Source organism: Athene cunicularia, assembly GCF_003259725.1.
Source record: "Athene cunicularia isolate RWA chromosome 2 unlocalized genomic scaffold, athCun1 chr2_part1, whole genome shotgun sequence".
NCBI classification, from domain to species: Eukaryota; Metazoa; Chordata; class Aves; order Strigiformes; family Strigidae; genus Athene; species Athene cunicularia.
The window spans coordinates 35,763,578-35,787,914 of record NW_020799095.1 but is presented as its reverse complement, the minus strand read 5'-3'; the positions used below and the strand labels follow the sequence as shown (position 1 = coordinate 35,787,914).

Genomic DNA, 24,337 nt, shown 5'->3' with positions numbered 1-24,337 from the left:
TATCTACATCTATGACAGGGTGAACTCTGGATAGAGTTCTGCAGGACCATGTCAGTTATAGAATTCTTCCTTCAGTTTCTTACCTGGAACATCATTCTACTTTTGGCCTTATTTCAGGGGTACACTAGTGAAAGCAGTCAAACATCACACTTCATGTAAAATATTCACTAATTTCGTATCTGTTTTGAATTACGCCAGTTTGAACAACCTCATTCCCAGAACAGCATTATGTTTCTTTTCTACAGTGGAGTCATAGGTGGACAAACCTGCTGTCTCTTGGCAGGTGTTTGCATCTTGGCAAACCATCCAGGACCAAGAGCGGGGGGGAAAAGGCTGTGGTCACATGACTCAGTGAAATCTCATTCACTGGACAAGGAAAAGGTTGAAAGGACTGCGGGATACACTGGGTGTATTCAGGTCTGCTCCACAACTGCATTTTGGCAGGACCTTTGGAAGGTTGCTGCATTCAAGCAACATTTCTGTAGCTGGCAGGATACCCCTCTGTATTTGGCTGATATTATATAAAGATGGCAAACAGAGGAGGGAGGCAGGAATATTCCTTCTACTCTTTGCCTCTTCCCTTTTCTTTCCAGCTCTAAAAGTCCTCACATATCTCTAGACAATTGGCTCAAGGAAATGAAAGTCTTAAGAGATCAAAGCTATGGTGCATGTGTTGCAGCAAGCATTGGCTAGGCAAGACCTACTGCCCATCACTTCTGCTTTCCCTCTGCAGTGTGAGCAGAGCTGACCCAGGAGCATGTAGTGTGGCTGCTGCACCACAGCAGAGTTTATTTCCTTTTCTCAGGAAGCTCAATTTTATCAGTTAGGGAAATGCAACTGTGTGTTGGCTTGATGGAAGGAATAGTGGATCCCCAGCTGTGCTCTTTGTACACGGAGGGCACTAGCATTCTTGGGGAAGAAAGTTACAGATTAGAAATGCAGAAGGTCAACTAGTGAAATGATGCAGGGAGGCTCTGCCAGGAGATAAGATGCAGAATCTGAAATGAGAGGTTCATGTAGATATTGTTGATCAACAGTATGGAATAGTTTTATTCCCCAAGAAAAGATGGGGAGACATCTGGAGGTTGGAATTTAGGGGCTTGGTGCAAACCAGGATGCAGGAAATCCATGTATGCATGAAGGGTAAGAATTTGGACAAGGAAGGTCCAAACTATTATAGAAACAGGGAGCCTATTTCAGAACATTTGAGAACCAAATCTTAAATGCAAGGCGGGAGCACAATGTGACATTTCTCTGCTTGGAGGGAAAGAAGGCAGCAGTCAACAACTGTTTGCACACTTCTCTACTATGCATTAGTATAAAGTCAGTCACAGTTTATTTCTGAGACTGGTCACATCTGAGGTCTAAGGTTTTAGACATCTGAAAAATAGATATCTTCCTCATAAAAATTTGTGATAGAAAACATCCAGCCCTTCAGAATAAATTATTACTTTCTTGTGTAAATGAAAATTGTGTACCAGTCTCAGCCCTCCTGTGGTTTAACAGGTGGTGTATACAACTCTTTTATATGAACCAATTAGAAATTTATGGCACTTGCGAAGACATTGATGTGGCTTGCAGATTTTTCTCAAAATTTGTATGAAATAGAGGATAGACACAATATTTTTAACTGCATAATGGAAAAGTGTAGTTTCTTAATTTATAATGGTGTTGGAAATGTTCCAAATTATTAAGATTACAGTAATACTCATTATAAAAATTTAAATCAGATTCATGAACTATGCATGGATTAAGAAATCGATTGTATTTTGGGATTAGCAGAGAAGTCTGTTTTATTCTAAAATGCAGAACCTCAAAAGAGACACGAACATGTTAGCCTAAGGAATAAAATGTGTATTCAAATACTAACTCATTTAAAGTGAAACTACACCAAAAGTAATTTTAAATTTTGTAAGACAAGAAAAAATAGTGTTACAGTGTTCCCACTAAAGTACCAGTTGTTTGTCTACTTATTTTACACATTGTAATACTGCTCAAAAATGTTGTGGCAGTGATAGAAAAAGTATAAAATCTCTAGTGTTTATGAATATTCCTGAACAACAAACTGCACAGTGAACTGCAAATACAAATTCTGAGGAACTAGCTCTCTCTTGTTGATTCATATTCCCAGGAAGAGTTACTGGTGGGTGAACTTCACAACTATAATTGGATACTTAGTGATTAACATAGAAGTTATGAATTTGGTCAGATACATAACCAGCTTAGAAGTTATTTTGTGTGCAAAAATATCAAATAAATTTATCTGTAATCTTAAAATCTGGCCCTAGATGTGGAATAGATGCAAATATTGGAATCTAATAGCAGAAGTAAATATCTAATCTTTGTAGCAAATATATTGCACATTATATTATTTTTTCTGCAATCTTTGGAAAAGTTAACTTTTTTTTTCTGTATAATATCATGCTATCAAGACTTGCATGAAATTGTATTTTAGCTGTTAAATACAAAAGAAGAATATATAAGTGCACATAAAATATTTTTGTATATAAAATAATTTTGCCACTGTGTAATTAATTTATTTCAGGGCTGACCAACTTTGCAGATAATTTACCTGACCTTATTAGTAGAGTATCTAACCATAACTCTTTTCTCTTCCCTTTTGAAAGTATATGGTGGGGTAATACGAAGGAGGTTATTCAACTGAACTGAAAGATCAAGATGAAAAATAAATTTTGCTGTAGTTCGGCTAAATGGTAGACCGTTGTTTTTCAGAAAATACCAAATGTATGAGACATAATTATATTCCACCTGCTAGTGTTTCTAGGCACATGTTTGGCTAACGTGGCAGCCTTGGCAAACATGGCAGCCTTCATATCACACTCTTCTCCACTGTTCTTGAACATTTCTAGTTCCCATCTTCCAGTATTGGCCAAGATTTTTTTTTTTTTTTTCAATTTCAGGAAATGTGATTACTCAAAAAAAAAAGGGTATAAAAATATGGGAAAACTGCATTTTATACTTAAGATATATATTTTTTCACAACTTAGCCAGTGCTGGTCATGAAAAAGAAATTTTTTTAATGATAAATTTACTGGGTAGGAAATATTGGCAAATGGTGACCTCTCAAATTATTATTATAATTGGCAACTCTGAAGCACTTGCATAGCTCTCTCCTCAAAATACTGTACAAACAATCATTCCTCATCACAAGAGACATATAAAATTCATAACAGCCAGTTGATTTTTGACCATTAACACCTACTCTGATGAATTTCTGCGTAGTGGAGGTTTAATTAATGTTCTGAGGGTCACCCATTCCTAAGAGTTTCATAGCTGATGAGATGAAAGACAAGATAGAACTGGAGAAAAAAGAAGCAAGAAAAAGTAGAATTCAACAACAACAACAAAAAAAGAGTAAGAAGAGATGGTATATCAAAAATTAAGGGCTGAGGGAAAGAATATAAAATAACTGGTGTTTGAGTCTCCTCTTTCTGCAGGATTGTATTCTATTGTAAAAGTGGGTAAATTAAGAAGCTACTGTTTTGACACCATAACTACTGTACCTCTAAAGTAATTGTAAATTGCCACAGCTGTCTCAGTCTGATTTAAGGTTTTATAATCATGAATTAGGCAATCAAATTGTTGGCTTTCCTAAAGAATTAGAACATGATTGTGTCTGAAAGCTACCAAGAGTTTTAAGAAGTGACAACAGCATTCTTCATTGGTCTTAATTGTTCCACAGTGAGTCTAGGCTCAATTTAATCACAGTTTACCATACACAGTTATTTCAGAAGCATGCCTGTGCTTCAGCCATGTCTTCATCTATATTTGTTTCTCCTACACTCTCACTAAGCTCAGTTTTTAAGTTTGTTTTATTTATCCAGAGAACATTTGTCTCTTAGTTTTTTGTAAACTATTGGTATCATTTGGCTGGTCTTGCAAAATCTTTTGTGGATGTCTTCAAATGATACCGTCTTTTTTGTCTGTTCAGTGCTTATGAAGCTTCAACTGTGTGCTAGCTCTCCAGTAGTCTATACAGGCACAGGTCCTTCCTAGTTCAACCTCATTAAAATTTCTCCACAGATTCACTTTCATTGGGTTCCCAAATGAGTTGGATCCATAAAAATAAAATATCTGTAATAACATTAAGAATTTTATTGTCTTCGTGAGCCAAGTGCTAGACAAAATCAAAATTGCTTAGGCAGGTTTCACATTGTCACACAAGGGAAGCAGTACATATGTATTATGGGCAGCATATGTCACATCTCCAAGTCTGCCTTTGGGATTTACAAGTATCAATGTTAAATTAAAAACCAGTAATGCTGTTTGTGTGGGATTTTTTAAAAAATATAATCATAGCTCCTTTTCTCTTTCTCATTCAATCCTCATTTCCTGCTAATTTCTGCATGTTCTGTGTAAAAATATATATATGCTCTGTTTTCCTCAGATGAAGTGGCCAAAGGCAGGGAGGGGGCTGTATCCTTGTTCTAGCGCCAAGACATAAAAGTCAATACCTAGATTTGGATTCATCTCACCTAGCTTTAAATATAAACAGAGTAGGTGTTTGTAGCTGAGCTGGGCATTCAAGGCTACCTTTATGATCAGTAGAAAAAATATGCACTTTAAGGATGTGATTCATCTGATATTTTAAGCATCTAATTCAGAGTGAGATGGATCACGTTTTCAACTTGATCTCAATTAACAGGAACGTAGGATGGCTATAGATGACTCGGTCTTAATTATCAGGAATGTAGGATGGCTGTAGATGAGTGAATTTAGACAGATGACTCCCATCCCCACAGTCTTGTGCATATGAAATCATCAGTGAGTGTAATGTGAAGTAGTCCTTTGAAGGCCTGCTCTTAATCCAGATTCTTTATATATTTGGAAGTAGGGGTTTGCATGCTTTCTCGCCTTTTTTCCTTGGAGTACTTTATAAAGATTAGCCTTTTTGGTAACAGACTTAGAAACTAATTGGCAGTCCTCAGTTAATGGGAGAATTAATTGATGGGAATCTGTGAGATACCTATGTTATAACTGGCCTAGCCAGTTTAGTGACTGTGCTTGAGCTTTGTTTATATAGACAATATGCATGTGACCAGGTTCCTATAGGTTTATCTTGCTTCTAGTTCTTCAAAAGGGTTTCAGTAGACCAGACCTGCTGGCTTTGCACAGCTCTTTACTTTCTTATCACCATATGCTGCACTGCCTTTAAAGCTCTTCAGGGAGTGGGCTGCAATGTATCCTCACATTTTTAGGATGGTTCTTCTGATACTATGTTGGTGAACAAAGAGAGAGGCTATCTGGATTCTTGAGAAAAGAAGGAGTAAATAAACATCTGGAAGGAATTTGCAAGAATTAGCTGACAAAAAAAATAGCAACATGCAGAGATTTTGTGACATCTGATTGAGACTGATGCTGTCTGAGCAATCAGAAAAGCGAAGTGAAAAATCTGTAATTTCTACACAGATGCAAAGGATTTTAATCTGCCTTCTGGTCACTAAAATATGCATGTGTCCTTTCTTTGAGGTATCATACAAATCTAAGTTACTCACTGTTCTGAGAAACAGCATTTTTATTCACTTCTCCCCAGAATCACTTTTAAGTTCATATCTTTGCCTTCTGAGTTACTTTGGTCTATATTAGCCCAATGAGCTGTTCTCACCTATCTGTACTGGCATATAATCCATCTCAGAGCTTGTTTGCTTGTTCTTCTGGCAAAACAAATTCAGCCATATTTAGCAGTTTTCCTGAAAGAACATTTTTTGTTCAGTTGGTATCTTTTAGCTAGTTGGTATCTTTTAGGAGGGAGATTGCACTGGCAGTGTAAATGGCTTCTGTATGGGATGGAAAGGAATTGGGAGCGAAGCAGAACTCATGGACACCATGAGCCCTAGGTGTTCACTGCTCATGTCAGAGACATTTTGAAGGCTGTTGAAGGATTACTGTAAGGTAAATTTTTCTCAAGGGCTTGTGATTCATGTAACATCACATATGACTTCAGCAAGAGTCTGACAGCAGAAAGGGAGGAACGAAGGAAGATAAAGACTACTCTCATATAAAAAAAAAAAATGTTTACAGGTAACTGGACTCAAATATTTAAATTTAAGGAGATAGCCCAGAACAACAGTAGTTGTCCTGCAGCAGTTTTAGGTTGAATAAAGTTAGTCTTGAGTGCCATGGCCTGATTCTGTTAAACTTGATAAAAGGGCTCTTTGCTGGCCTTGCAGAGGTTTTCAGGTCTGCAGCCAGCTTTGTTCAGGAAACATTTTTCAGAAACGTGGCCCTATCATCAAGGATACTGAGGTAAATCAGGTTCAGGGTCTCCATCTCTGCTGGTGATAGTGGCAGCTGAAGGCAGTGTACTGCTGGAGAGATAAGGTGGTTCCAAGGAGGGTGGCTTCTCTTACAAAGAATGGCGGAAGGTCATGGTTTGTGCATTAAGTAAAGCAATTCGCATGTGCTAAGGGCCTGTTGTGGTGGGCAGAGGAAGTCTAGGTTGGCTGCTGAAGCTGAGTTCATTCATGGTGAAGTGTAACTGGGAGATTATGGTGTGAGTTGGAGACAATCTTACTCTATAAATACAGTTACCACAAGGCACTTTGCCAGATAAACTGAAGTCTCAACTCCAGTATGGCTACCAAAGGTACTACAGGTGGTCTGTGGTAACTAAAACCTAAGCCAGAGCTAAAACTCAGAATGACCTCAGTGCTCACACATTCTCTTGAATGGTGACATTTTGCTATTAGAGTAGGTTTTGATGGATCAATTAGATTAAAACCGAATTAATATCTGTTGCAGTGATCTGATCTAGAAATCACAGTGGGATTGTGGGTTTGTTTTTCACATTACAATATTTTTCTTTTTCAAATTTATGTAGGATTGAAAAGAGCATGGTTCACTGTCTTTACAAAATTGTCCAGATGCAACTGGGAAGAAATACACTCCTAAACTGAAAACTGAGAATAAGATAAACTTGCACTGTTAAGATATTATATGTTACCTTGGACAGGTTTTCTGTGGTTTTGGGGTCAGCATTTCACTTCTGTCCAAGTCTGAAGTTTGAGAAGTTACTGGGAAAAACATTCTACTATTACTAGTCCTGTGAAGTAGAAGTACATATGTTGCACACAAACTACACTGACTTTTACCTCTCTATAGCAGAATCCAATTACTATGAATCAGAAAAGGAAAGCTAACAGAATAATAATATGTCTTGGGAGAACTTTCAAGAGTTACCTAACAAAACCTTCTGGTTCACTCAGAAGATAATAGGCTTATTCTTTTGTTTGGAAACTCATTTCTTTTCAATTTCATAAAATATGGTGACAATTTAAACTCACTGTTTGGGTCATAACCTATATGCCACTTCTGCCACTGTGAAGGGTCAGCGTTAGGTATTCATCTGCCACTAAAACCATGCAGCTTCTGTGCATGGTTTTAGTCCAATGTGAATGTTTTGGATTTTGTGATGCCTGTGATTTTCCACTGGCTTTACTTATATTAATCTGTATAGTTTACATACTGCCAGGCTGTAGCCAAAGAACACCAGAAGATTCAGGAAACAGGGAAGGGAATTATTTCATAACTCAGTTATACTTGTCCATAACTCATCTCTTAACAAGTTGCAGCTTGTATGTTTTATAAACTAAAATGAAAAATTAGAAGTAGTATTTAAACCAAACCAAAAACTGTTTAAAGTGTTTAAAGGTTCACTAGCATAGAAAAATTGCCTTGCTGAAGAATATTATATATATTATACTGCAATACTCAGTCTTTCTTTAAGCTTTATTAGAATTTATTTAAAATTTGAAGAATTTTCTATTGGAAAATTATAAAATGGTCTGTGATTTGAGAGAGTAAAGTTCAACACAAAATCAAAAAGTCACAAAGGTGCAAATGAAGAATTCTGTTTCATACTTTATTACTTATTTTGGCTTTTTTGTTTTATAAAATGACAATATTTTAATAATATTTTGGGCTGAGATTCCACTTAAAATTCTCAGAGTTTTTTCATTTCATTAATGACTTTTAATTAAATAATTTCTGGTATAACGATAAACATTTCTATAATTTGACCTAGTTTCTTTTAGGTATCACAGAAAACTATTTTGTTTGTTCAATATTTTCTAAAAAGATATTGACTTGATATGTTTGCTCTTAATTTTGTCAAGTATATTGTAATTGCTATTCAGATTATATAAACATAATCAAAAGTAGGGTATTATTATACATAAGAATGACAAAACTGCCCACAAACAGTAATTTTTTTCCTGTTATTCAGTTATAGGCTTACTTTCATAAACATGCATGTTAAGGTAACTATCCAGGACTTAAATGATCTTTCACTATGGCAAAATAAACCTCAGCCATAGGTTTGAACAGAAAAATCCTTCACATTGCCATGCAGTCAAAACCTTTCTCTCAGGAAACTGAAATACAGTATAACTTTATTGTAATGTTTATATTTTTCTGTGCATGTATGTGCATTTTACTACAAATTGGGCAACACATTTGGAATCATCTTGTTAGTGCTTTTATTACTTGTGCTTGAATAATGCCTTTAGATTTCAGTTGAAAGTGGGGAACAAAGATACTAGGAAAAGGCATCTGGTCAGTAGCAGGCAAGAATTTCATCAAAGGTCTCAAGGACCACTGCTATCCTGAGTCCAGGTATGGTGCCTTTCTCATAAAACCATCCTTTCTCTAGTGTCAGTTGTGACAGTCCTTAACTATGATACAGGTCTGTGCTGTAGGAAGGCCATATATGATATCAGAGGATTCACACAAAAGGGACAGGATAATATCTGCCATAAAGTGGACTGTACCATGTTAGATATTCCATAGGTCTCCTGCATAGCTCCTATACAGTCTCAGCTATCTTTGAAAAGCTAATGTTTCCTCCTCTGAGAGATCATCTGCAAAAACTTTAACTATGTTTACCCTTTCCAGAGATGACTCTAGAGGAAATTTTGTATCTTTTTTTCTTAGTCTACTGAATTGAGATCATAGTTTCAAAATTTAAAACTTTCTATTGACTAGGAATGGTTTTAATTAGGATGGGACATGTAATATTGAAATCTTAAGCCTGTATATTTTATTATCTATTGTCTGTATCTATGATCTTATTAACTATTATGGATCAATCATTTTTTTTTTTTAAAGAAGAGAAGGATATACTGATCAAAACCATTTAATATTTACAAAAATTCATAGTAATAAAAGTTCACAAAAAAAACAATAGAAAATAGGGCTAGAGAAGAATGCAGAAGGTCATTTACTCCATCTGCTTGCCTCCAAAACAGCATCAATTCTTTTTGTGTCTTCTGGACAAATATTTCTGTAACTTTTATTTCTTGTGACAGATTTCATAACTGCTGTAAGCAATGTATTCCAAAATCCAAATATTCTTACCATTACAAAAGTTTTTCTAATACCTAGCATAAATCAGCCCTGATGCCATTTAACCCCATTATTTCTTGTCTTAGTCACAATAGGCCTGGGGAACAGATGATTGTCTTTGTAGCTGTTCTTTAAACCACCTTCTTATTCTCTTAATCTCTAGAGTAAACAACTCCAGTTCCTCCTGTTTTTCTGTGTAGATCATACTTTTGAGATATTTTGCTGTCCTCTGGTCTTCATCTAGTTGGTCAGTACCTTTTTTGAAGTATGATACCTAGGATGAACTTAAACTATGGTTTTATCAGTGCCAAACTGGAGAAAGATGGTTTCTGGTATCTTAGTGGTTACAAATCTGGTTATAAGTCTCTCTGTAGTTTGCTTTTTTGTCTGACAGCACTGTGATATTGATAGGTAATACTTATGCTGTGTTCCATTGTTAACACCAGGTTTTTTCTGCAGTTCTGCAGACTAGTCACGGTCTTTGGCATCAGCCAACTCTCTCAGTACCACAGAGCAGATTCCATTAAACTCAACTAGTATGAAAGCATCTAAGTTATCCAAGTTCTTACTGACTAGTTATGTCCTTCACATAAGGAGACTGTTTACTCCATCATCATGACATTAAGTATACATTACTAGAACATATAAAGACTAACGTATATACAAGACCGATTAATGCTATTAGCTTTCTTGGTTTCATTTGTTGAAAGCTTGCCATTGACTAACAGGTTTTCTTCTTCTTGATTAAGAGGTAACAAATTAAAACCATTATTTTGTTTGAATGTCCCTTGGTAGTCATATTTTGGTTTGTATCCTTATATGCTTGTGTTATTCTTTTATCTTCATTCTTAGTTATTTGATCTTGTCCTCACTCTCAGTATGCTTCCTGAGTTTCATCCAGCTGAAGAGCTCATGATTTTGCCTCATTAATCTCTTTCTACACTTCCTCTTCTTCATGCTCAATAAAATTTTTGCTTTTGCACTCATTATGTAATTTTTAAAAGACACAACTCTTCTGAGCTTCCTCTTTCCTTCTTTCCCATTACATCATGCCTTCTGGTTTCCTGAATTTACAAAACAACAACGGGTGAATTTAAGGCTTCCTACTAGCTTTAATTTAATTGCAGTTTGATACACTGTTGTTTAATTATTGTACCTGGGCAACCAACCTTCAAACTGCCCTGACATGTTGGAATCAAGATGGTTTCATCTGATTTAGGAGGTAATGGCTGCAAAATAAGGACAAAGCTATCTTTGCCACTTCTTTTCACTGTAAGATTCATTGAACAAACTTACAGAGAAAAAAAATGAAATGCTTAAGAATATTAAAATATGACCCTATAGCTATTTTTTTTTTCCCATCTCACTGGAATTCTTTTGTGGCTTAAGAGGCCCTAGGATGACCTTAAATGCTAATTTTACCAAATATTCACAGCAGTAACTAAGTGGGTAGCTATTTTCCACCACTGCTGTTGTTGAGGAGTCACCATAACTTGAGATTATAGAAGTGTAGAACGGTTTGGGTTGGAGGGGACCTTTAAAGATCATCTAGTTCCAACAGCCCTGCCATGGGACAGGACATCTTTCACTAGATCTTTGAGCAGTGTGTGTCTGGCATGCTGTATTTGAATGTGCTTCTGCCAGATAGTGTCAGAAAGTACTTCAATACTTTGGAAGCAGCTTCTAGCATTCCCTGAGATCATAAGGAAGAATTCCTGAGGGCCAGAGGATTTTTAAATGGAAAAAGATAGGACACTAAGCAAGCCAGTGAAAAGGGGGCCTGGATGCAGCCAAAAGTTTATGCAACTTCCACCCTGCTGTGCATTCAGAATGGACTAACTGAAGCATGTAGCCATATTTGGAGAAACATTGCCAAATACGGCTGTTTCTGGTATAGTGGTAACTAAACCTGTGAGATTGGATTTACAGATACCAAATTTATATACAGACTTATCATTGTCTAAACCAGTTACTTTTGTATACATACATTAAAAGTTTTAACAAGATTAATTTATGCATTATTGTATTATAAAAGTGGTCGGTTAAACCCCTCAAAAATAAAAGCAGAAGAAAGACAGGCTTTGCTACATTCTTTATAGTTCTGTAATTCTCACTTGTGATCTCTGAGTATCATAGTAGAGACATTACACATGCATTGCACAGAAGATGTTCTACTGATAGCAGTGTTACTGTTTTATTTTCATTTAATTTGTGGATATATATATTATACCACTATATAGGAAGAAAGGCATATTGTAAATTAAATCTGGGTTTAATTTCAAGCCTTAAAATTGATTGTTGATTTGCCAGTAGAGTTTTTTGCATCCAACATATCAGATTTCAAATAGTATAACAACATGATGCAGATTTTATGTCAGTTTAATGGAGAAGTAACTATTTCCATGCATGTTAAAATTTATGCTGTAAGTACTGCAAGACTTACTGTAACGATAATTTCAAGAAACAAAAAATAACTGTTGAAACCATCAGTAATCTTATTTTGTGAACTGTTGCTTCAGCACATATGAAAAATATTTTATTATGGTTTTATTTTAAAAATAAAGTGGTGTGTGCATTTTTGAAGCTGAAGAAATTAAATGCATATATTTTATAAGCAGTTCTATTTTTTATTTAACATAAGAAATTAAAATCTGTTTATTTTTTAAAAACCTCATCCATATCAAATGTCATATGCCAACCATTATACATGTAAGATAAGTGAATTATGAGTTATTGTTATGTATAAATGTAGTTTCACTGTAGAAGCGCTCCACAACTGAAGAGACATTGCTTGTCAGGTTAGCAATATACTTCTTACATTTATGTAAAATAATAAAAATACATTTTTTTCCTCTTTAAACACCTGTTGCAAAATCTTTATAATACAAAGCAAAGTAAATCTCAAAGTCTAAGCTGTATGAAAAGTCCACAGATTTCAGAAAAGGACAGCTGTTAGTCTTTTTGAGGTACAAAATGTTCTGTGTAGTTTTATAATCATATCTTACGGATTTTTTAAAGAATTATTTAGGTTTTGATATATGTGGATAAAATTATTTCTCTAGGAAAACATTTGAGAAGTTGTAACAATATTTTATTCCCTAGGACATAGTTTCAAAATAGATCAAAATATGTTCTTAAAGCAAAACACATTTCATTTTCTTCTGAAGTCAATTTAATAACAATGATTAACAAAAAATTAAAAAAATCGTAGGAATCTTTCTTTAGGACTGTCTATATTACAAATGTTAAAAAATACCTTTAATCTGTTTTCTGTGGGGAAATCCTGTGGATATCTATTGTTACAAGAAATTTAAGTAAAAATTATTTATGAAGCACCATCCATGTACACTTAATTGATTAGCAGAAGTGTTTTTTCTGCTATAAGTTACTGATCTGAAACTTTATAAAGTATTTTGCTCCCATTCTGCTTGGATGTATTTCCTTCATCTGTTGAAGACCATGTTAAATTTAAAGACCTTTTAACTGTATTTGTCTTACTGTTTCTATTTCCATTTAAGATATATGCTGCAAAAGTTCTGTTTTTATTAGATCTACTTGTTTCATATTAGCAAACATCACTCAGTTTTTCAATATTCTGTATTTCAGTATTATATGCACAATTTAGCAAAACGTTTTGCTCTGGAAAGGGTTGGCTTAAAGTCCTTTACAGTTTCTAAACTGTCATTTGAAAGAGATGGGCTTGGGAAACACAGTTCAGATCTGGATGGGATCCAAAGCTTCCCTGGAATTCAGAGGCATGTGGGAGGTGGATACTGTAGTTTGATTTACTAGGTGCTCTAAGTTGTAACTTCCACGTTAGCACTAGTTGGCATTGCTCATGCACTCCAGCTTCTGTTGCAACTACACCATAGCTCAGCTCTCCTAATTTCTGTGCAGTTGGGTTTATTCCTGATTTGTAGTAGATCTATATTATAGGTTCAAAAGAATCCACTGTTATCATATGGTTTAACTTTCTATGTACCATAGGGTATTTCTTTGATCTTTTCCTTACTTGTAGTCTAGTAGCTGTGACTGAAATAGAGCTTATCTTTTAGAAAAACATCCAATCTTGACTGAAAAATTTCCACTGCTGGAAAACTTATCGTTACTCTAAGTAGCTTGTTCCAAAGGGTAATTAACCATACAGTGGAAAACTTGCACATCTTAATTTTAGTACCTTTAACTTCACATCATCAAACCTCTGTCCTATACTGTAGAGCTCTCTGTGATCACATTCCTATTCCTCATAGATTTATTTATTCACTATGAATAAATCATATCTTAATTTATTTTTTAATATACTAACCAGCTCTTCTCATGTCTTAATGCAACTATTTTTGAGACTTATGCTAATTTTTATTTCACTTCTCTGAATCATCTGCATATTTTCACTTTTTTTCTAGCACTGTAAAAAGGAAAATTAGACACAGAATTTCAGTAGTAGTTGCACAAGTGACTTGAGATAATACCTATGTTGCTATCCAGCACTTGCAGCTATACGTTCCAGAATTCATCCTTTTAAGTAACTATTACACTTTAATCTCAAATTCATATTCAACATCCCGAGTCTTTTTATGTGCTGATTTCCAGGATAAAACTTCTACACTGAAATATATACTATTTTCATTATTTGTAAGTGTATAACCTTAAATTTAGACATAAAAGAAACTGTATTTGGCATCAATTCTCATTTTCTCATTTGCTGTTTTATTACCCTCTTAGTAAGTTCTTTAGCAGTTTGTCACAACTGGCACTGAATCATCATATCATCAACAAACTTTGTCACATAACTAGTCCTTCCATTTTTCAGGGTGTTTATGAGTATGTTGAATTGGGTAACTTCAACATAGATCCATGGAACTCCACTAAATCACATCCGTTTATTGAACTGACTCTTTGTTCCTATCCTTTAGTCATTCTTTTCAATCCATTCAGTGACCTTTCCTCTTACAATACAGTGGCCTAGTTTCTTTAAAAGCTATCAGGGAGGGACTTTTGACAAATCTTTATGGATTCCAGTTAGGCATATCAAGTAGATCACCATTGCCATAAGCTTGTTAAGTTTTGTTAAGGTAGAACTTCTCTTAACAGATTCATGGTTAACTCTTAAGTATATCATATTGTTGCAAGAACATCATATTTAGACAAATGTCCTCTAATTCTGTTCTTTGTTACAGTCTGCCAACTTGTCTGTCATGGCTATTTGACTAAAAGGCCTCGGATAACACTTGAACTCTTTTCAAAGTTGACATTACATTTGTTTTTTCCCAGGACATTGGTAAAAGGGCAGTTTGAAGTGAGAGGATACATGCCACTTCCACTGAATCAACTATTTTACCCTGTTTCCTTTATAACTGAATACTATGTGATAATGGCAAACCGTTATTGTTCACAACATCAGGGCTTCTTTATAAAAGTTTTCTACAGTGGTGTCAATTTCAGAAAAATCCTCTGAAATGTCCATAATGGAAGATTCCCACTAGAATCTCTTTGGCTTTTTCCAGAGTGAATACTAGTGCAAAGGATGCAGATAGCTTCTCTGCAATGTCTGTGTCTTCACTGTGTGTTCTTTCGTTATCCGCAGACATACGGCACTTGGAATACTTGACTGCCTAATTTACTAGTCCATTCACAGCAAGCCATATTAGTCATTTGTCACATGTGCTATTCACCTTTACTTCAATATTTATGCCATTTGCAGACTTTATCAGTAATTCCATTTCTTACTATATCTGCATTATTTAACACCATAGAATCAAAATAATCTAACATGCTCTTTAGTAGTAGTTTTACTAGAACTAGTTGTTTTGCCAATTATCAGGCCTAGCATGAAGGGCACAGCCAGCATAAAGATGAACCAATAGCCAAATTGGTTTTGATACAAAAGGGTCAGTACATGGGTGAGCAGTGGGGGTACAAACAGGTCAATCAGATGATACATAATTGACATCAATCCCACTGACCCCAACAACAACACTGCACAACCAACAATGGGTAGAATAAATACAGTCTTCCATAGAAGGGACAGGAAACAACTAAGTCAACAAGCCAAACACCATAAGACCAAGGAAGCCACATACTGAATCGCTACACAACCTGTATCTACAAAAGCCAGACCTGGCTGGAACCCAGTTCCAGGGAGACAGGAGCTCCTTCCCCAACAGGGAACTCTGCACAGTGCATCCACCTCACAGACAAACACTACCCCTTCCTGCAAGTGGTCCCAGCTTTTATCCCTAAGTGGGACACCTGACCTTTGCTTACTGAATGTGGGACACCTGGGGCTCATTTACCCAATGGCTCTCCCTGCCAGGCCGGCTGCACCCTGGAGGGAAGCCTAAAGGGAAACTCACCCCCACTTTGTGAAGGGCTGTGGGAATCACCCATATGGCAACCTTAATTTGGGGCTTGGGGTTGAAACCCCAGCATTTCACTAGTACAAGAGATTACGTTTTATACTGAATGCACTTTACACATTTGTTAGTTATTTGCTTTGTTTTAGGGAGGTAATCCAACAGCTACTGTAATTGCATTGTGTTCGATGAGAGATTTCAATCTGGCTCAAGAAACTTGTCAGATGGCCATCAGAGACGTTGGATGTCTTGAAGTGTTAATTAATTTACTTGATACAGAAGAAATTAAATGTCAGGTAAGTAGCTTTGTTGCACAGAGCAATGAATATGCATTTTCTGCTAGAATATTTTTTTCAATTTTCAAAGTTGTATAGTATAACAAAATTTGATTTCTCATGTCTGTATTTTCTCAATTTCTAGGATTTTTTAGAAAAAATCTATCTTTGACTTTCAGATCCCTTTTTTCCTTCTGATTCAATTTAGAAGTTAAAATGTTTTAGACAACCCTGCACTTTAAGTAATTTTTCTGTTTATGTATACTTAAGTAATGTTTAACATCTGTTATCTTCCATTATTTAGATTGGTTCATTAAAAATTCTGAAGGAAATCAGTCAAAATACACTGATCAGACATGCAATTGCAGATCTTGGAGGCTTACAGATCATGGTGAAAATACTGGACTCTCCAGATAAAGATTTAAAATGTTTGGCAGCTGAAACAATTGCTAACGTTGCTAAATTTCAACAAGCACGGAGGACAGTAAGGCAACATGGAGGAATCAAGAGACTTGTAAGCAGACATTAAAATTTGTACCCTTGTGATATGCATATTTTTGTCCAAAAAATGTCATGTTGTGTATATGATTCTTGCGGCAGTGTTTACCGTCATTAAAAAGCAGTATAATATCAAACTTCCCCATACATAATGAGAAAAATGTTTTTTTTTAGGTTGGGCTGTTGGAATATATTTCAGTGGGATCAGCCAGTCTAACACCATACCAAGCAAAAGATACTGAAATAGCACGCTGTGGGGCTTTGGCACTCTGGAGCTGCAGCAAAAGCACCAAAAATAAAGAAGCAATCCGTAAAGCTGGTGGCATTCCGTTATTAGCTAGATGGCTCAAATGTTCACATGTAGACATCTTAACCCCAGTAGTGGGGACATTACAAGAATGTGCCTCAGAGGTAAGTAAACGCATATAGCTAAATTATTTCTAATCATTAAACAACTGGTTAATAAAAGGAAGAATTATGTTTAACTGTCATTTAAACCAGGGCAGTTAGGCAGTTATCCCATCAGGAAAGTAGATGCTTTGTGTAATCAGAGTGTTTTTGAGAAGGTCACAGCTTGTAATGATGTAAAGACCACGTATTTTTTATTTAAAAGGCTAGGAGCAGTTTGTGAAAGAAAATATATAGGAATGAAATCCTTAATCAGTGTAATTTTTTTTCATCATACTTGACAAATTTGGTGACTTGACAATACTATATTCTATTTAATTAATACATTTAAATTCTACAGAACTAACCTACAGGTGGCCAAGACGATCCAATGCAGTGCAGGGCTGTGTGGTTTACAATGTCCTTGTGAATTGGGTAAGATGGTGTCTGACTGATTGCAAAAAGAAGAAAGGCATATATGTGATTTTCCTACAGATTTCCTTGTCAGGTTTCACAGCTTTCAGTATATTCCATTTTTAAATTTGAATAAAAGTATTTTTTACTATTTCCATATGATTGGTTATTTCTCTATTTGTGGAATCATATTTGAAATTAAGAAAAAAAAAAAAAAAAGTAAGTTCTCCTTGTGAGTTCGAGGCATGGAAGACATGATTTTTCAAAATTTTTACATTATAAAACACTTTGAAATCACAAAATTAGCTTATTGACCTACACAAGTTTATGCATGCTCCACAAGACAGCAACCTGACGGATTTTGGCTTTGGTAAGTCTATACTGAGAAGGTGAAGTTTCTGAGGATTTCTTGTCTAGCCATATTTGGAAATAACCACAGATGTTTCCCCTCACTTAGTAACAGTCCCCTGTTACAATGCTTGTGGGTTAAAATTTGGAAGAAAAGATCACAAAAATTTAATACTATTAACATATTTCTCTAACCTTGTTCTAGGAACAGATCTTTTGTTTTGGCTGCTGGCTCTTGATGAAGTGAGTGGGTATTTCTTGATCCCATTCTGAAGCATCTTTTTCTTTCTTGGCTCTGAGCAGGGAGTCTGGATACTTTTCAGAGTACTCTGAATTCTGTTTAAGCCAGGTGGCTACAAAGTAGGCATTGCAGCACCTGGTTTCACAGGTGATTTGAAGAGCACTGCAGAGAATTTATGTATTTGATTAACTTCGAGAACATTAATAGTATTTTCAAGGCAATGCAGATGACTTGTGCTTAAAATAAAATAGAAGGCTGCCTTATTATTGTGAATAGTGTTATTAATTGTTAATATACAGGATTTAAAAGATGCAGTTTATCTTTTTAGCCAAGTTACAGACTTGCAATAAGGACAGAAGGAATGATCGAGAGCCTTGTGAAAAATCTGAGTAGCGAATATGAGGAGCTTCAGATGCATTGTGCAAGTGCCATATTTAAGGTAATTTTATTATTATAATCAGTAGATCAGAGCCAGGATTAGCCCTTTGTTTTCATGTGGCTGTCAGTTTTAATATTTCTTAGTTTTACTATTTCTCTAATGTGTAAAAAAATTACTTCATAAAAATGTTGATGGTCTTTGGGTAATTCCTATGAGAATATTTTAGCTGCCTATTTAATACTGTAATTCAGTTTCTACTTGCTCTCCTTGTGTGTAAGCCCTAAATTGAACAGGTAACCAATGAAGAGAGGCAGGGCATACTGTTCAAACAGCTGCTTTGTTTTTTCATGTTTGTGTGCCCACAAAGTGGACAATGTGACAGTGTAAGCACTGCTGCAAATACAGTAGTGGTTTACTGTGAAACTCTCATAGTGAGTTGTTTGCAAAATCAGATAATTTAATAAAATATTTATGTTTTCTTTTGTATTGCTTTTACTAGCTGAAAGATAATACCCCTAGCTTTTGGAGACATCATTTTACACATTTTACTTAATATGTAAATCTAATTTTTTTGTATAGTGTGCAGAAGATAAAGAAACACGTGACCTGGTTAGACAGCATGGAGGTCTACAGCCACTGTCTGTTCTGCTTGGTAACTCTGAAAACAAACAACTTTTAGCAGCTGTGACAGGAGCAATCTGGAAATGTGCAATCAGTGGAGAAAATGTGTCCAAGTAACAATTTAATTTTACAAACATTTATTACATTATCATGTTTTGATTTTATGGGCCTCTATTGTTTTCAAAATTGTTATTCATAATTCTTCAAAAAAATACTTTATAATCAGTTGGGCTTTTAACTTAGGTTTGATAATACTTTAAAAATTGCCACCTGACCTTATCAGAGTACAGTGGAGAACAGTGTTAAGTTCCTAGAATCTTAAGAGTCAGTGGGGACAATTGGTACCTCTAAAGAGTAGTTATGATATAGGACACTGAGTCAGGAGGTGTACTAGCACATACTAAATGTCTGATGTGGGTGTATCTGATATCCCCACTCCTCTCTCTAGTTTACAGACCGGAATCACTGCTGCGTGATAGAGAGAGTAGTTAGCACACTTAGCTTTTTTAGGTTAAGAGAGACAGAGAGGAAATTATCTCATTTTAGGGCAGATATCTAATACACATTAGGTCCACCTCCTTTAGAAATATACTGGAATCTAGGATAATTAGCCAAGATGCCTCTCTTCTTGACTACAGAAGGGACTCAGAAAAGTAGGTTAGTCTGGACACCCAGCTTCTAAATGAGTGGAAAAAACTGAAAAGAGTCCTACCATAGGTACCTGTAACCTCCCAAGTATCAGGGTCCTGAGTGATTATCTGAGAATGTGGCAGCAGGAGTTATCACCCTCTACCTTTCATGGTACAGCTTAATGATTGAGAATACTTGACCCCCTCATCTAAAATTCATTTATCTGATTTGTACACCTTACCTCAAAGGAAAGCTGCTCCACTGGAGTATGTGCTAGTTTTCATGCTGAAGTTATGTTGCTCTGTATAGAGGAATGTAAGATTCCTAGACTGGAAGGAATATCGGTAAGAGGTGACTTCTTCCTGCAGCCCTAATTTTAGTGTATTTTGCTGGGCAAACAGATATGATAGATAACTGCTGTATAAAAATCAGAAAAAATTCTGGTAATAAGGGTTTACAATCTGGCTTTTTACTGTCCTAAATGAGTTCCTAAACTGTTGACATACAGAAGCATAGTCTTTGCATACTCTACTGCAGTCCTACTGCTTTTTGCATTCTTGATTGCACAGTAACCTGACTTTTCAAGAAGGTTATATCCTTTTTTTTTTGTGGGCTTTGGGTATCTGCACAGAGGCATCCTGGTTCTGGATCAATCAGTGGTGAGATATACTGAATGGCTCACTCTATACTAGTAAACTAAACAGGGCCAAACCTTTCAGGGTTCAGGCACTATGTTATGATTATCCATACTGTTTAACTGCTAGCACAGTCCTTTGCACTGTCTGTGCCAGCAAGTGCTCTCCAGACAATGCCCAGACACTCCTTGGGAACAGTGCAGGCAACAGATTGCTTCCATTAGGCAGAATGGGTGAGGCCACCCTGAACTGCAAGGATATGAGATTTTAGCCATATGGATGCTATGTTGTGCTTCTTGTCCTCAGGGCTAGAGAATGAGCCCTTGCCTGTTTTATTTATTAGTATAGCTGTAGCCAGTAATTCTGTCCAAGTGCAAACAGATTTTTGCTGGGCTACTCACGTATCTTTGGCAAGTGCTTGACGCTCCATGAAGGTTACCAGCCAGGCGTAGCTCCAGGTTTGAGCTGAATTCATGTATTATGTAGTGCTGAGTCTGAAAAAGTAAACCCTATCCAATCTCAAGATGGAGGTCACTACAGAACAGGGAGGGAGGATAATACAGGAACACATAAGTAGATCTGGAAGGATGAGCTTGAGTCTGGCATGAAGCTAGAACTAACAAAACCTGTTGGTTCCTGCAGGGCCACTTAATTATCCTCAAACTACTCCACTGTATTTCCTATACCTGAAGTACATTGCTGAGATGTTGTGCTGTCTCCGGAATGAGCTGATACAGGTGCCTGGGCCTGATTAGCTCAAATTCCAGTTTGCGTGCAAGCAGCCGTACTGCTTCTGGACACAAGATGGCCTGAGCCAACAGCTCTGTCAGAGTGTAGCCTGCCCATTGCAGAGCCAGCTCATACTGTTCCATCTGTGAAGCAGTTAATATGCAACAAAAATAAAGTAGCCAGAGAACATCAGGGGATTTTTAAAACATTATTGCCTTGCTTTATTGCTCTTTTTTCATGCTGTTGGTGTTTTCTCTTGGAAAAAAAAATAGGGATACTTCCAAATTACAGTGAATAGAGAGAGGAAGATTCCTTTTCAAGCAAAGGCCTGAATGTTGAAAACTGGAAGTTTCTTATCTCTCAGTTACTTCAATTGTCATACTGATAAACCAGCTTGGAAAGCTTAACTTGTATTGAAATAGTTCTAGTTCAAAATCTCAAAAATACTTTTTTTTTGTATGAAAAAAGCCACATGAACAACTAATTCATGGAAAATACAGTGTATTTGAAGCTCAGGTAGACAATTCCAGAAGCTAGAGGCCATGGGGGAAGCACAAATGAGAACTCTGTGCCCTCAGAGAAATTATCTCTTTAGGGGAGGAATTATGTGTATTTACACAAAAGTATAAATCAAAGCATAATTATTAGATAATATACAGGTTAGATCTAGCTTGATATACCAAGTGGAGTAATCAAGGTGTATCACAGAAAATATGTGAAATGAAGATACAGTATCTGCTAAGTTATGAACAAAATAAATTTAGATGACCCTAGTACTGGGGAATGAAGTCCTGTTCTGAAAGATGAAATTCCAAGGTTTAGCACACATCTGGGGGTCCTGTTCTACAAACAGGATTTTTAAAAACGTGTTTTATTCTCGGTGTTGGAAGTGCTATGAAGAATGAAGGAAGTCTTAATGTAACAGTCAACTCAAATTTCTGTCAACTTATTTCTTAATTTTAAAATGGTATCTAATATAGTACTACAGAAGTGTAGTAGAACTATAGGTCTGACCTTAGGAAAATGCACATATTCGGCCTGAACTAAGTATAGAACTGGTCAGGGCCAACTCTCTAAAGGCTAACATTTAGTGAAAAGTAAGTGTCATCCTTTGGTCCAGAGATGTAGAGGAAGGCGTGATACACTACTACATTAGCTATTGTTAACATGAAGAAGTACTGGAAGTTAGGATGCCACAGTACTTGCCAGTCTTCCGGTATGTTTTCAGCTATTTATAGATGTTGCATCCACATGTCAAGTCTTAAACCTTCAAACTACTCTTTAGATTCCTAGACAGCTAAATTAGAGAAGTGTATTGAAAAATGTAGATTAAGAAATTCTGCTGTATGCCACACTTTCAAGAACTGATTGGAATAGTTTACCTGTATTGTGATTTCTTCAACCGGATAATTTACATACAAAAATTCAACATTGTACTTCAATTATAATGACACTTCTGTTATGAAAGTAAACTTATAATAGTAACATACTGAAAATAAGAACTTTGGTTTTATTGCTTTTTTAGATTTCAAGAATATAAAGCTGTAGAAGCTTTGGTAGGACTGCTTACTGATCAGCCTGAAGAAGTCCTTGTAAATATTGCCGGAGCACTGGGAGAGTGTTGCCAAGAGCCAATAAATCGAACTATCATCCGTAAATGTGGTGGAATACCACCTCTAGTGAAGTTACTTGCTGGAACTGATCAGGCACTACTTGTGAATGTCACCAAAGCAGTGGGAGCTTGTGCATCAGAACCTGAAAATATGATGTATGCTATTCATATTTGTAGCATTTTAAATATTGAAAAAGTTTGAGGTTTTTTTTGTAGTATTTCTGTCACAAATATAGTCAATGTTAATCTGACTTAAAATGATATTTTATTTTTTGTTTTCCACAGGGCTGCAAAATGTGCTCTATATAGATATTTAAAAAATTCTTTAAGAAAATATATAGAATGTAGAGTTTTTGCATTTTGGGGAAAATCAGATAAACCTTTAGTAAACTGGGTTTCTTTAAAGTTAAAATTCAAAGTTACAGAGCACCATTTTAAAGTGCTATATGATAGGTACCTGTTTTGCCTTCTCCTTTTACATCTGTTCTCAGATCATAAATAATAGCCTAAATTAGAGAAAGTAACTCTAAAAGGAAATGTTTGCATTTACTGCCATGAGAAATAATTTTCAAATTTTTAGAGTATTATTAGTATTTGATCTGTTTTGTCACTCTCCATCATTTCTGTTATGAATTCAGACTTTTTCTGGACACTTTTCTCCCCTCTTATTGCTTTACAAAACCAAAGAAAAAAACTGTCTTTTTACTGAGAGAGTTGCTGCCCTCTTTAATTTTGTGATGTAGATTTGTACAGCTTACAAAGATCCTTGAGTTTTATGGTTAAGTGTTCCAGTTAAATGTTGAGTTCGGTATTTACTGTGCTTACTGTTCCCTAACAGGGATATTTACCTCAAGATTCTTGGCATATTTCCCTCCTTATACATAAGGAAGGTCAGAAAGAGAGTTTTATTAAGCTCCTCCTGTTCTGATTTGCATAATCACTTGATATTCATATAGCAGTGCAGGGAATTCTTTTCCTGAATAGGGCCTTTGTTTTCATGCTTTGGCTGTCACCCAGTGGCAAAAGGCTAGATGGTACACAACAGTAAACATGGGTTGTATGAACAGTTAGCATGTAACATAAAAGTGTAAAGAAATGAAATCACTTTCACAACATAGCACACTAAAAATCAGCCTTTAGAGTAATGTATTAACCCAACAGAATTAACATTGTAAATCAACTGAGAAATTTAAATGCCAATAAATTTACATTGTTTATAAAACCTTAGACATATTCCAGTCCTCAGGACTGTCACTTGTAGTATCCATTACGGATAGGTTCAAACTGGAATGTGGTCAGTATAAGTACAAAAAATAACAGAAGTTATAATTGTGATAGAACAAAGTCCATCTTGTTTTTAAGTAGGAGAGAGTACAGGTTGTTTGGGACAAAATTTTGTACTTTGCAAAGAGTGGACAAAGGAATCATGTTTAATTTGAAAAAATTCTCTATTGAATGTTCTCAACTTCAAAAATGTTTTGTAAAATATTTTAAAACATCACCAAGTAAGCAACATCTTAGATCAAGAGTAGAACATACTTTTTACTACTACAAAAAATTCCTGTTACACAGAAATTATTATTATTAGCATGACTGTGACATGTACCTGATATATTGTGCTAGTTAGACTTGTAGTACTAGAAGAGATAATGCTGCTGTCTTTTCCCAAGTTGTTATTCACCCAGGTGTGGATAAATTTGATATCAATACAGCAAAATATTTAAAAACAATGCTTAGTTAAAACATTGACACCAGTACAACTGTTTACATGTTTAAATTATTTGCTTGGTTTTGTGCTCTGCCTCTCATAGTGTTGAGCACTTAAGAGCACACCCTTACTGCCCGCCCCCCC

General features: G+C 35.7%; 1 protein-coding gene across 1 annotated transcript in view; it reads left to right on the top strand.

Annotated features, from left to right (window-relative positions):
* The window catches only part of ARMC4 (armadillo repeat containing 4), an 88,490-nt gene that overhangs the window by 13,923 nt on the left and 50,230 nt on the right, over positions 1-24,337 (top strand). Inside the window, exons 10-15 of the mRNA XM_026843716.1 lie at positions 15,866-16,012; positions 16,296-16,505; positions 16,664-16,900; positions 18,208-18,318; positions 18,838-18,992; positions 22,399-22,641. Coding sequence (XP_026699517.1) covers positions 15,866-16,012; positions 16,296-16,505; positions 16,664-16,900; positions 18,208-18,318; positions 18,838-18,992; positions 22,399-22,641 — 1,103 coding nt within the window. The remainder of the gene's footprint in view (positions 1-15,865; positions 16,013-16,295; positions 16,506-16,663; positions 16,901-18,207; positions 18,319-18,837; positions 18,993-22,398; positions 22,642-24,337) is intronic.